This window comes from Monodon monoceros, unplaced genomic scaffold (genome assembly GCF_005190385.1).
Source record: "Monodon monoceros isolate NGI ecotype Baffin Bay Population unplaced genomic scaffold, NGI_Narwhal_1 Super_Scaffold_21, whole genome shotgun sequence".
Taxonomy (NCBI): Eukaryota; Metazoa; Chordata; class Mammalia; order Artiodactyla; family Monodontidae; genus Monodon; species Monodon monoceros.
The window spans coordinates 100708748-100721387 of record NW_021703778.1 but is presented as its reverse complement, the minus strand read 5'-3'; the positions used below and the strand labels follow the sequence as shown (position 1 = coordinate 100721387).

At 52.4% G+C, this 12640-nt stretch overlaps 1 protein-coding gene across 1 annotated transcript in view; it reads right to left on the bottom strand.

Moving 5' to 3' along the window:
* Nucleotides 1-11961, bottom strand: part of DHRS2 (dehydrogenase/reductase 2) — a 160173-nt gene extending 148212 nt beyond the window's left edge. The window contains 6 exon segments of the mRNA XM_029237129.1: nucleotides 5452-5531; nucleotides 5533-5586; nucleotides 6455-6491; nucleotides 6493-6594; nucleotides 6763-6888; nucleotides 11948-11961. Coding sequence (XP_029092962.1) covers nucleotides 5452-5531; nucleotides 5533-5586; nucleotides 6455-6491; nucleotides 6493-6594; nucleotides 6763-6888; nucleotides 11948-11961 — 413 coding nt within the window.
* Between the last annotated feature and the right edge of the window lie 679 nt (nucleotides 11962-12640).

Below are 12640 nucleotides of genomic sequence, written 5' to 3'. Positions count from 1 at the left end.
TTGAAACATATCTGAGACCCTGGATGGTTACTTCCTGGAAACATGTGGTGGACACTTTAGGTGCCCTGACTCACCCCTCTCGCCTTCAGCCTGATTTCTGACGTGGACGGGTGGATTGTACCTGTGAGCCTTGCTACACTGCAGAAAGCATCTTTCTCTTTGACTGGAAGTATGAGGGTGTGATAAACCCAGGGGCCGCTCTCGATGGATGGGAGATGAAGCACTCTATTAAACGCTCTGCTACCAGCCTTAGGGTGGACACTTCCCATCTGAGAGGCATTCCATATTCTCCTTGGGCTGTTGGAAGTTGGGGAACAGAGTCTGTGGCAAGAAGTGCCACCCTCCCTGCACACCCCTGTACGGACTTTTTTTTTTTTTTTTTGGTTGTGCCAGGTCTTAGCTGCAGCAGGTGGGCTCCTTAGTTGCAGCATGCATGGGGGATCTAGTTCCCTGACCAGGGATCGAACCCGGGCCCCCTGCATTGGGAGCATGGAGTCTTATCCACTGCGCCACCAGGGAAGTCTTTGTATGGGCTTTCCTTGCTTCCTTGATCACTCATCACTCCCTCCCTCACTCCTGCTTCCTCCCATCTCCTGTCCAAAAGCCCTTGTCTCTGCTTTCGAGAGAAACCAAACTAAGACAGACCTGCAGAGAGAACTGGGCTGACAGAGCCTGGCCATCACTTTGTCATGGAGGGTGATTGAGAGACAGATGGGGATTCAAATCTCAGCCTTGCCTTTTACAAGCTGCACGTATGTAGACAAAACCTCTCTGGAGCAGGTTGCAATCGGAAAACATCAAAGATTTATGATAAAATGATCAGCAAAGGGAGACATTTTACCCACTGGGATTCACAGGGACCCATCCTGCAGAGGGGACAGCATCTTTTGGCCTTCAATGGCTAAGGCAACGGAAACTCTAAACTTGAGTCCAGGCACCAAGGGCACACACAACAGCCCAGCCCAGCATGGCTTCTTCAGTCCCTCTACTGCCTCCGCATGGTGTCCCATCCCCACATGTCAGGAAGCCCCAGGGCACGCTGTGGCCTGTAGCCTCAGCTCTGAACCTTTCCCCTGATCACTTCTGTCCTCCATTCCCATCCTATTCTCAATCTTTCATTTATTCTGTTAATCAACTAATGTTTGCCCCACTGCTTACTTGGCCAAAAGGACCATTCGCTTTAGATGAAAGGATTATTCAACTTCTTGGTAAAACCTGGCCGAGGATCTTCACTGGTGAATTCAGCATTGGCCAAGCATAGCCTCAGGCATTCGTCTATTTTTGCCCTCACCTCACCCCACAGAACCCAGCCTCCATGGAAACTCATGTGTTTGACTCTTCAGCCCAGGGACACCGCCTCAGGCCAGCCAGGGACCGCCCCTTCTGCTCCAGTGCAGCACCAGGAGCCTCTGCCCGGACACTGCCCCTCCAGCTGCCCTCCTGCCCGTGAGCCCAGCCCCACAACTGGGACCCGGGCAGAGGCAGCCAGGGATGTCAGCACAGGGGTGAGGGCTGCATTGTGGTGGGACAAGGGACCCACCACCACAGTGTTCTGGGATAAAAACAAGAGAAAAACAGCCAGGGTCTTGCTCTTGTGCCACTTTTTATTCCCAGGCGGCCCAACATCCAAACAAGACTGGGTACCCTCAAGGGTCACAAGACAGAGAACCCTCAGGCTGGAATGCCGTCACCCCCATTTATCATAATCCTCACCTGTGGCCATCCCAGGATGCCCTAGAATTCCCCCTTGCCCTAATAGCTCTTTCCAGAGCTTTCTTAAGAGATCAGAGATGAAGAGGTTAACTTGAAATGTATAAATACAGACAAAATGTTCCCAGGTAGAGTTGGATACGCCAAGCGCCCAGAGCCAGAGCCTGACCCATCCTAAGGAACCCACTCCCATTCCTGTGGGAGCTACAAGCGAATTAGCCCCTGTGCCCCGCACCCCGGGGCCTTCCAGCACACAAATACCCGCAAAACAGCAGGAACTCTCTCATGTGCCAAACTCGGTGTTTTGTTTTTCACTTATTAGCCCAGGTGAAAGCATCCCAGTACCTCCCCAAGGTCTGTCAGGAACCAAAGAAATACTGAGGTTATTTATTCCAAGGAAGCACTTGTGTCTGATTATCCACAATCCACAGCCTCTGGCTGGAAACTTGGCCTGAGGAGGACTGTGGGGGAAAGGGATGGGGAGACCCAAAAAGTCCAGTCCGTGTCCTCACCCAACCCGGGCAGCTGCCTTCCTTGGAGCCCCTGTCCTCTTGTGAGGCTGCAAGGTGAGGGCAGTGTGAGTGGTGGACACGAGGGCCTGCCCTTCTCTTTGCCCCACTCCTCATTCTCCCTATGCCCTCCTCCTCCCCTTTCCTCTCCCCCTCAGCCTCCCCCCTCCCCCCCCAACCGCATTCAGGACACGCCCTCACCTGACAGGGCTCTGGACAACTTGAGCCCAGGGCGGGCTTTTCCAGACGCTTCTCAACAGAAGAAGGGGCAAGGGCCATAAATCGAGTGCAACCCCCCCCCCCCGCCCCCTTACCCTTTCTCCTGTACTCTCCCCCAGCCCTTCCCATCCCTGAGGTCTCCCCACCATAGACACACACACACAGGCACCGCACACACACAAATCCCCTCTCTGAGCGTTGCCTTGTTGGAAGCAAAGTTCTCTTCTCTCCAGGCCTCAAATCCCTGCCTCCTGCTCAGGGTACAGAAATAGGGCTTTTTTTTTCTTGGTGACACCCCTCCCCACTCCTACCCAGGAAGTCAGCACCTTCTGTCGCTCACTGCAGGAGGGTGAGGGGTCAGCAGCCCTGACCCTGCTATCAGCCTGCTGTTCCCCGCCCCCCTCTGCGGCCTCTCTCTCCTTGGGGTCCCTCTGCACCACCCTCAGTGTCTCCCTGCAGGCCTCTGGGGCACTGGCCTGGCCTGCCTAGCAACTTCCCTCACTGTCTTTGCACTCAGCCCCTGTGGAGTGTGGGAGAAGGTCTTGGGGCTGGAGCTGGAGATCCAATGGCAAGGTTCTGCCCATGGCCTTGGCTATTAAAAGGCTGTGGGACACCCCAGCAAGTCACCTCTCTGGGCCTGGCTTTCCCACTGAAGCAGTCTGTCCTGCCCTGCCTGTCTGCATCTCCTCGGCACACCTCACTGCCCACCCCCCATGGCCCCAACTCTTCCAGGCCCGTAAAACCTGCTCTGCACTGACTGAAACTTTCGGCCCCAGAGTCTTATGCTCTTGGTTTACTGGTAAATTCTGATTCCCCACTTCAGAGCCCTCAATCAGGCTGCTTCAGGTGGCACCCTGCCCTGAACGTGTGGCCTGGACCAGTCCCAACCCCAGGGAAACCTCATTGAATTTCCTAGGTGATAGAAGTGGTAAACGTGTCTTGATATTCATAACAAATCCCTTTCAACTACACCTGAGTTTGTTAATAGTTAACTTTTGGAAAATACCTAAGGATGGGGGCTGGCTGCTAGGGGAACCAACTATGTGATTAGAGGGTTGGAAATTTCAGCCCCATCCCACTGACCTCTGGGGAGGGGAGAGGGATTGAAAGTTGAATAAATAGACAATGGTAACTAACACAACATTGTAAAGCAACTATACACCAATAAAAATTAATTTTTAAAAATTACCAGTGGTCAGGGCTTTCCTGGTGGCGCAGTGGTTGAGAATCCGCCTGCCGATGCAGGGGACACGGGTTTGTGCCCCGGTCCGGGAGGATCCCACATGTCGCGGAGCGGCTGGGCCCGTGAGCCATGGCTGCTGAGCCTGCGCGTCCGGAGCCTGTGCTCCGCAACGGGAGAGGCCACAACCGTGAGAGGCCCGCGTACCGCAAAAAAAAAAAAAAAAAAATTACCAGTGGTCAATGATTTAATCAATCATGCCTATGTACTGAAGCCTTCATCAAAACCCAAAGGGCAGGGTTCAGAGAGCTTCTGGGCTGGTGAACACATGGAGATTGGGGGAGAGCAGTGCCTGGAGAAGGCATGGAAGCTCTGCGTCCTTTCTGCATACCTTGCCCTGTGCATCTCTGCGGAGCTCTGTGAGTCTGAGGAGGGTGCAGAGAGTCTGGAGAGTCCTTGGGGATGGGATGGAGGAGAGGTGGATGGGGTGATAGATTCAAAATTTCCCAGCCAGCTGGAGAGAATGGGCTCTGCCTGAAGGAAGTGTTCAAAATGGCCCATGGATAAGATGAGCGAGAAGAAAGTCTCCTCATCGGGCACCGGCTGAAAATTGCATTTGGGTGAAAACAGAGAAACTCATTTTGTGAGCATTTCCCCTCTGAGGTGGTGGCAAATGTGATGGGGGGAAGATTTCTGTCCAGCTGTGCAGAAGCGCTTGTAGAATAGCAACAATTCTTCCTTGGAGAATAGGCAAGCAGCAGAGAAGGTAAGACGGGCTGTCATCTAGTGCGCCCAGCTTCAGGAGGGAAGATTTCAAACAGTTCCAAGAAGAGTCATGATCCCATGAACTGAGACGCTAAAAGGGAAAATGACTCAGGAGAGTTAGGAGACTGTCAGCAATGAAATCCCAGCTACAGATTCACAAATGAGGCTTAGGAGACATTAAGGAAGCTGAAGAGCCTGGGGAGGCCACAGGGAGCTAGGATTTCAGGCCATTTCTGAGGGTAGAGGGAAGGGCATCCGGCCAAGGGCAGATACACAGGAGGGACCAGCCCAAGAAGGATGTCAGCAGAACCCAGAGAGCTGGGGAGGCAGAAGGACAGCTTTGGGCTGTGCTTGGGGCAGCGGGGGATGCTAACAATGACAGGAAGAACACGACCCCATCACAGTCCATGTGGTCTGTCAGAGGGGCTAGGGGAGAAAACACAGGGGTGAACAGAACCGAAGTCGTAGGAGAATAACAAAACCAGAGATGAACCTCAAGGCATTTTACGAGGTCTGTCCCAGATCCTGGTGGACCAGGTGGCAGGATGGCTAAGTGGACTGCAGTGGGTTGGAACACCCAAGCCCATGGAAAGCTGGTGGGAGGGTCCAGGTTTGACAGGTGCAGCAGATTCATCTGAGGGACAGTGAGAAGCCCTCGTCTAGGAAAGGTGGAGAATCTCAGTGGCAGGTACGGTCACCAAAGAGGAGCATGACCACCAATGTACGTCCCCACCAAAGGATGTGAAAAACATAAACTGTTGGCAGAGAGCAGACACCTTACTATGCTTGACTCTTACCACAAGCAGAGACTTAATCACACAGCTCTACCCCCAGAGCTTGGAACAGGGCCTGGCACATAGCAAGTCCTCGATAAATATTTGCCGAATGAATACATGCGAAAGGGACGGGAAGAGAAAAGAGAGCAGAAAGAGTGTAGGAACCAGCTTTAGAAGCACACAGGCCAGAAAGGAGCATCACAGCACATTCCAGGGGGCACGTGGTCAGCGCCTGCTTTTACAGTAACGTCAGGAGGGGAGAGGAGGGTCTTGGTGGGGGAGCACTTCAGACCCCTCAGCCAACTCCCAGGGGCAGCCTCTCACCTTGTCCCCCACCTGCTCACTGGCGCCCAGGGTGCTCCCCACTGCGGGGGCTGACTGCTGAGCTGCACACCAGGGAGTCGACGTCCCCACAGTGCTCCAGGGCCTGGGGGGATGGGGAGACATGAAGGGCTGGGTGAGCCTGGAGATGGCCTGAGGAGGCCTCGTCCTCCCTGAGCAACCCTGTGCATGGGACATTGAGGCAAAGCTTGCTAATTAGGCACTTCCCTGGTGGCTCAGTGGTTAAGAATCCATCTACCAATTCAGGGGACACGGGTTTGAGCCCTGGTGCAGGAAGATCCCACATGCCACAGAGCAACTAAGCCCATGCACCACAACTACTGAGCCTGCATCCTACTAGAGCCCACATGCCACAACTACTGAGCCCGCGCGCCACAACTACTGAAGCCCGCATGCCTAGAGCCCATGCTCTGCAACGAGAAGCCTGCACAGTGCAACAAAGAGTGGCCCCCGCTCGCTGCAGCTAGAGCAAGCCCGCATGCAGCAATGAAGACCCAACACAACCAAAAACAAATAAATAAATAAATTTATTTAAAAAGCTTGCTAATTAGATACCGTCTCCAGCAGGAATGGTCACAAGGCTCCTGTGAGAACCAAACTCTCAGTGAAGGTTAGTGCCATGGACAGGCCCAGGGGTAGGCTCTCCGGGGCTGAGTGCCTCAGGGGAGGAAACCCCTCTGGGGACTGGGGATGGAGAAATCCCTTTAGATCCCTCCTCAACCACGGATCTCCCAGGATGGGTAGGAGTGAGGTCCTCCCATGAACAGACCCCTTTCCAGAGAGCCGGCGTGAGCAGTGAGGTCCGCCCGGTTAGACTGCGAGCAGCTGTGGTCTCAGACCGCCTTCCAGGGCCTCCAAGCCCCCCTCCTGGCCCCTACCCCTCCCAGGGCTGAGCAGGCAGGGTGTTCTGCACACTTTCCTCCCTGTGTCCTTCCACCCCCGGGGCCCCTTACTGTGTCCACCAGCTGCTCCTGGTCTCTGCCTTCCCCTGTGGCACATGGTGCCCACAGTGCTCAGCCCCTCCTCCTGCAGCGCTGCCACCGCCAGGCCCACGTTCTGCTGGGCCAGACGCTGAGCCATGGCGAAGCCGATCCTGCGGTGGAGATGAATGGAACAAAGCCTCAGCTCCTCGCTACTATTCTCCTTCCCCCCCAGCCCTGGAAATCAACAAAGCTGTGTCCTGCTCTATAGCCCTGAGGTCCTTTTGAGCAAGTAGTGTCCCTGTGAGGGGTCAAGACCCACAGGGCAATAGGATACTCACCCATCAGTGGACCCTGTGACCCCGGCTACCTGATTGGCCAGAATGCCATTTTGTTCTATCCCAGTGCTGCTCAGCTGCACAGAGAGCCCGGCACAGGGACGGAAGAGGCCCCGGGGGACCCAGGCCCTGCATGGTGGCCGGTGACTGGTCTACTTCCCACTGAACTCGGCCCTGGGGGAAAGAATCAACTTCATTTATCACTGATGCCATCAGCAAGAATGATGATGATCTACCCCCAGCTCCTCCGGACAGACAAGACCAGTGGCAGAGAGTGGGAAAGAGTCGGGCCAGTCAGGGTGAATTTCAAACAGGTGAGCCTCAGGTCAGGGAAACTTGCCTGAAAATTCTCTATTTATAAAAGGGGCAAATTAGAATGTGAGATCCAGAATTAAGTAGACATGATTATTTTCCCATTCATTCCATAAGCAAGCACCGAGCCCTGGGCAGTAGATGCCGGGACCCCTGGTGAACCGTGGCCCCCAACCTCCACCTATGGAGCTTCCCAGTAGAGTGAGAATGCCAGATACCAAACTAATAATTACACCAATTATCAATTTTAATGAGCTGCTTATAGTTGAAAAAGTAGAAATCAACGAAAGTCTCAGTCAAACCTGGAGGGAGTATAAGCACAACCACTTTGGAAAATGGTTTGGCACTGCCCGGGGAAGTTGAACAAACAGCCCTCTGACTCTGCACTTTCACAACCCAGGAGTGCTGTCACATGTGCACCATGAGCCTGCACACGAGCGTTCACAGCAACATGCTTTGAAATAGCCTCAAACTGGAACCAAGCCCAAATGTCCATTAATGGTAGAATAGATAGACAAATTGGGTTGCACTTATATAATGGAATACTATGCAGCAATGAAAATTAGTGAACTGAAGCTACACTGAACAACATAAATGAATCTAAAAAATGATATCATTGAGGGAAAAGAGCCAGGCACAAAATAATCCTTTATTATGTGATTCCACATACACAAGTTTCAAAAGCAGGCAAAACCCCTCTATGTTGTTTAAGAATGCAAACAGGTGTTAAAACTGCAGAGAAAAGCAAGGCAGTAATTATCACAAAAGTCAGGAGAGTGGATAAAAGAGTAGGGTAAAAGAGGGGGGACGACTGGGGAGTGGCAAACCGAGGGGTTTCTGGGATGCTGTCTGTGTTCCATTGTATGACTACATGGTGTCCACTAAGATATGTGTGTCTTGGGGCAGGGCTAAATTAGGAATTGGGGATTAACAGACATACACTACTATATATAACATAGATCAGCAACAAGGACCTACTGTATAGCATAGGGAGCTATATTCAATGTATTGTAATAACCTATAATGGGGACCCCCCTGGTGGTCCAGTGGTTAAGACTCTGCACTTCCACTGCAGGGGGCGTGGGTTCGATCCCTGGTCGGGGAATCCCTCATGTGGATCCCGCATTGTTCTGCATGCCTCACAGCGTAGCCCCAAAAAAGAAAAACCTGTAATGGAAAAGAATCTGAAAAAGAATACATATACATCTATATGTGCATACACATATAGATATATATATAACTGAATCACTTTGCTGTACACCTGAAACATTGCAAATCTGCTATACTTCAATAAAAAAGGTTTTAATTGCGGGCTTCCCTGGTGGCACAGTGGTTGAGAGTCCGCCTGCCGATGCAGGGGACACGGATTCGTGCCCCGATCCGGGAAGATCCCACATGCCGCGGAGCGGCTGGGCCCGTGAGCCCGTGAGCCATGGCCGCTGAGCCTGCGCATCCGGAGCCTGTGCTCCGCAACGGGAGAGGCCACAACAGTGAGAGGCCCGCGTACTAAAAAAAAAAAAAAAAAAAGGTTTTAATTAAAAAATAAATTAAAATTTTTAAAAAGAATATACCTCCACAAGAAAAAAAAACATATGTGTGTCTTGCGTATGTATATGTATATACATACATATATACTTTTTATGTATTTGTTATATTTCACAATCAAAATGTTTAAAAAGTAAAGATTATCTGCTCATGGTAAATTTTTAAATTCAAGTGGTTCAAAACTAGTTCAAAACCTAAGTCTACCAGTTCTCTTCTTGGAGGCAAATTTCCCAGTGTCTCAAACACTTTCTCAGACATGTTCTGTGCAAAGGGCTTTGTTTGAAACAACAAGCTTTTGTGTATAAACGCTCAACCCACAAAGGTTTTCCTGGGAGCATGCTGCCAGAGGGTGGAGGAAGCAGAGGCTCAGTGGACTCCTTGAGGGCAGTGCCACTTGCTCCCTCTCTGGGGCCCCAGAGCCTTGCCGGCCCTGAGTCCAGGGGTGCACAGCTCATTCTGCTCAGGCTGGGAGAATCATCACTAGGGAGGCTGCAGATAAACAGGACCTGGAAGGTGAAGGGAGGTCTGACGGGGGAAGCAGCAGGATAGGTGGTCTGTGCTCTGGTCCAGGGCACAGACTGAGAGGAGAAGCAGAGGGGTGTGAGTGTCCACTGTGTTTGGGAGAGAGCAGGGTCACCTCTGTGCCTGGGGAACAGAGAATGGAGGACTCCTGGTTGCAAAAGCTGACTGGTTCCAAATGCCTGCATGATGACGCCTCCAGGCTGTGCTGAAGTGAAGCTCTCTGAAGGGCAGCTGTGAGGAACCCAGGCAGCCAAAGGAGCCCCAAGCCAGGCTGCTGTGTGGAGACCCACGCACCCAGCTCACCCTTGGGAAGGGAAGAGGTGTGCCACCCTAGCTATGCGCAGGATGAAGACTGGTATGGGAGACTCGGAGAGGAAGACATTTCCCTGTGAACTGCAAATACATCAGGGATGCATGCCTAGGGGACCCTCTTTCCACCCAACCCCAAATTTCCCAGCTCCGGGTCAGTGTGAGCCCAGAGGCTCCTGCCTCCCCTGTGGTGAGATTCCCGTTTGCTTTCTGGAGAGCCCTGCCCCTTCTTGAATCTAGCAACCTGATTAGCTTCCTGCCAAGGGAAGTGGGGAAGGCATGGTTGGAGCAAAGGACTGTTGAGGATACTCAAGGACTTGGGGTGTACTTTTTGGGCAAGGCAGTGCCAGGGAGCTGAAGAGAGGCAGGCTCTGGCCACTCTGGGCCCAGGGGCCAACGGACATGCCCTTTCAGGAGGCTCTGGTGTGAGCTGACTCTGTCCACAGATCTTCATCAGTTCCAGACCTGCTCTGGCCACTCCATCATAAAGGGACTCTGGTTACTAAGCAACCCCTGCCGTACCTACTGCATCTCCCCTCGTTCCTTAGCAACCTTTGCATAACTCAGTTCCCTGGAGTTAGGTGTTTGTATCTATACATGATAAGAGAATGGGTGCTGCTCAGGAATTGTGGAGAAATTTCAGATGAAATATCAATCTGTATCAGTGTCATAGTGTCATAATGAAGGTGACCAAATGCTCTGCTTTGGGAGGGACAGCCTTTGTTTTCAGTTTATGTCTCTTCTGGTACCCTATTTCCAAAAACACCCTTTGCAGGTCCTACATCTCCTTGCTTTTTTATCCCAGCTGCTTTCACTCTGTTTGCTCTCTCTCTCCCATGCTCTCTCTCTTCTCTGCAAGGTCATATTTACAAGCTTTTATTCAGAGGGATGAGGGATTTCAACTCCTGATGGTTTTACCTTTCTTAAACAGGACACCAGATTCTAAACACTATTCTGACCCCCAGGGGACTCCTCTCCCCCTAGCTGTGAGCACAGATTAACCCCATCAAGTGTCGGGGGAATCAGTCTCCTTGGCTGGGAGGGCAGCAGGAAAAAGAGGACTTGCATTTTGTCGGGACAGGACATCCCCTGCTGGAAGGCTGGAGTTATAGCACCTCTGAGAAGCTGTTCCCATCTCTCAGCAAGCCGGCGTCCTACAACACTTCTTGCTGTAAGGTGGTTTGCCGGAAAGCTGCCCTACTTGTAAGGAAAAGCAGATTCAGGCTATTGCAGGTGAAGTGCGGAGAGACTGGTCAGGCGTCATCTATCTCTTTTTTTTTTTTTTTGCGGTACGCGGGCCTCTCACTGTTGTGGCCTCTCCCGTTGCGGAGCACAGGCTCCAGACGCGCAGGCTCAGCGGCCATTGTTCACGGGCCCAGCCGCTTCGCGGCATGTGGGATCTTCCCGGACCGGGGCACAAACCCGTGTCCCCTGCATCGGCAGGCGGACTCTTAACCACTGTGCCACCCGGGAAGCCCTCATCTGTCTCTTTTGGTTCCCCTTCCTGTTCAAGTCCCCCTAGACCAGGGCCTGAGTGAGTGGCTTCCAAAGGCCCAGGCTCTGGCACCCTCTCCCCTCATTCATCTCTACTTTGAAGCAGTCAGCTGGGCCAGAGTTGAATGCAGGTCCTGGGAGCTTGGAGTGGCCTCTGAACCTGGCATTGCCCACTCTGATTCCCCTTTCCATGCTGGTCAATTCAGATGCCCAAATGTGGAAGATGGGAAGTCAAATGGACACACCTCAACCTAGTCCCAATGTTGAGGTAGGTGGCCTTCTCTTATCTCTTGTGTCCAAAGAGATAAGAGAATGGTAAAGGAAAGAAAACAAAGACTAGGGAGAGACGTACAGTCATTAGAAACATCGAAAATCAGGAAAGAGAGGGAATTCCCTGGCGGTCCAGTGGTTAGGACTCCGTGCTTTCACTGCTGAGGATCTGGATTCAATCCCTGGTCAAGGAACTAAGATCCTGCAAGCCACATGGGAGATGTCAACAGAAGCTGCATGATCTTGGGTGTCTGTTCCCCTCTCTGGCTCCATTGGCACCTTGGTAAGAAAAGTTGAGCTAGGTGATCCTAAGAGCTCTGATAGTCCCACGAGCTTTTTTATGACAATCAGAGAAGAAATCAAGACTGAGCTGCAGGGACTTCCCTGGTGGTCCAGTGGTTAAGACTCCAAGCTCCCAATGCAGGGGGCCAGTTTCGATCCCTGGTTGGGGAACTAGATCCCGCATGCATGCCGCAACTAAGAATCCATATGCTGCAACTAAGAAGCCCACATGTTGCAACTAAAGATCCTGCATGCTGCAACGAAGATCCCATGGGCCACAACTAAGACCCAGTGCAGCCTAAAAAAAAAAAAAAGACTGAGCTGCAGACAGAGCCCAGGAGAAAGAAGCACCAGCACGAAAAGTAAACAGGAGTGAAGGTGGGCAGTTCCGGCATCACGAACACCAACCTGGGCACAGCATCCCTGCCCTTAGGCGGCGTCAGCTCAGCCTCACCTGGCTGTGCTCATGGCTGTCCTGAGCACTGGTCAGGGGCCCCTCCGCCGTGGAGCCTGCAGCTGAGTGCGAGAATGTGAGTAGGCAGCAGGCTGGGTTTCAGGCACTGCTGTTTCTATCTGAAAAACTCAAGGATTCATGGACTTTACAGTCCTAGAATTAAGAAAGTTGGAGGTGAGAAAAGGCCTCCCCCACACAGCTGGTGAGGAAGCCTCAGGAGGGGGAAAGTGTAGGAAGTACTTGTCTGAGTGAAATTCTGCAGAATACTGCACAGAGCACTTACCAATGACCCAGTCCTGCCAGTCCAGCTGTTCCCAGACTCTCACACACAACAGAAGCGGACAGACCCGTGGGTCCAAGCAGGCTCCAGACCCCACACTGGGCGGGGGGTGGAAGGGAGTGAATGAAAGGACAGGCAGCCTATAGGCTCAGCTGGCTGGGGACGCAGAGCTGAGTACAAAGTCAGCACCAAAAAGAGACCATAGACCTCAGTCCTAAAGCCAGTGATCCCACCCTTCCCTGTTATATCGGGCCCCTGGCACCATACAGGACTAATGGCTGCAGAGCTGCAGGTGCCCACTACCCAAGCTGTCACCTGGGTCCAAATATTTGATGAGCACCTGCTTCACATTGGAACCTAATCCCCAATGTGATGGTATTTGGAGGTGGAACGTTTGGAGATGCTTAGGTCAT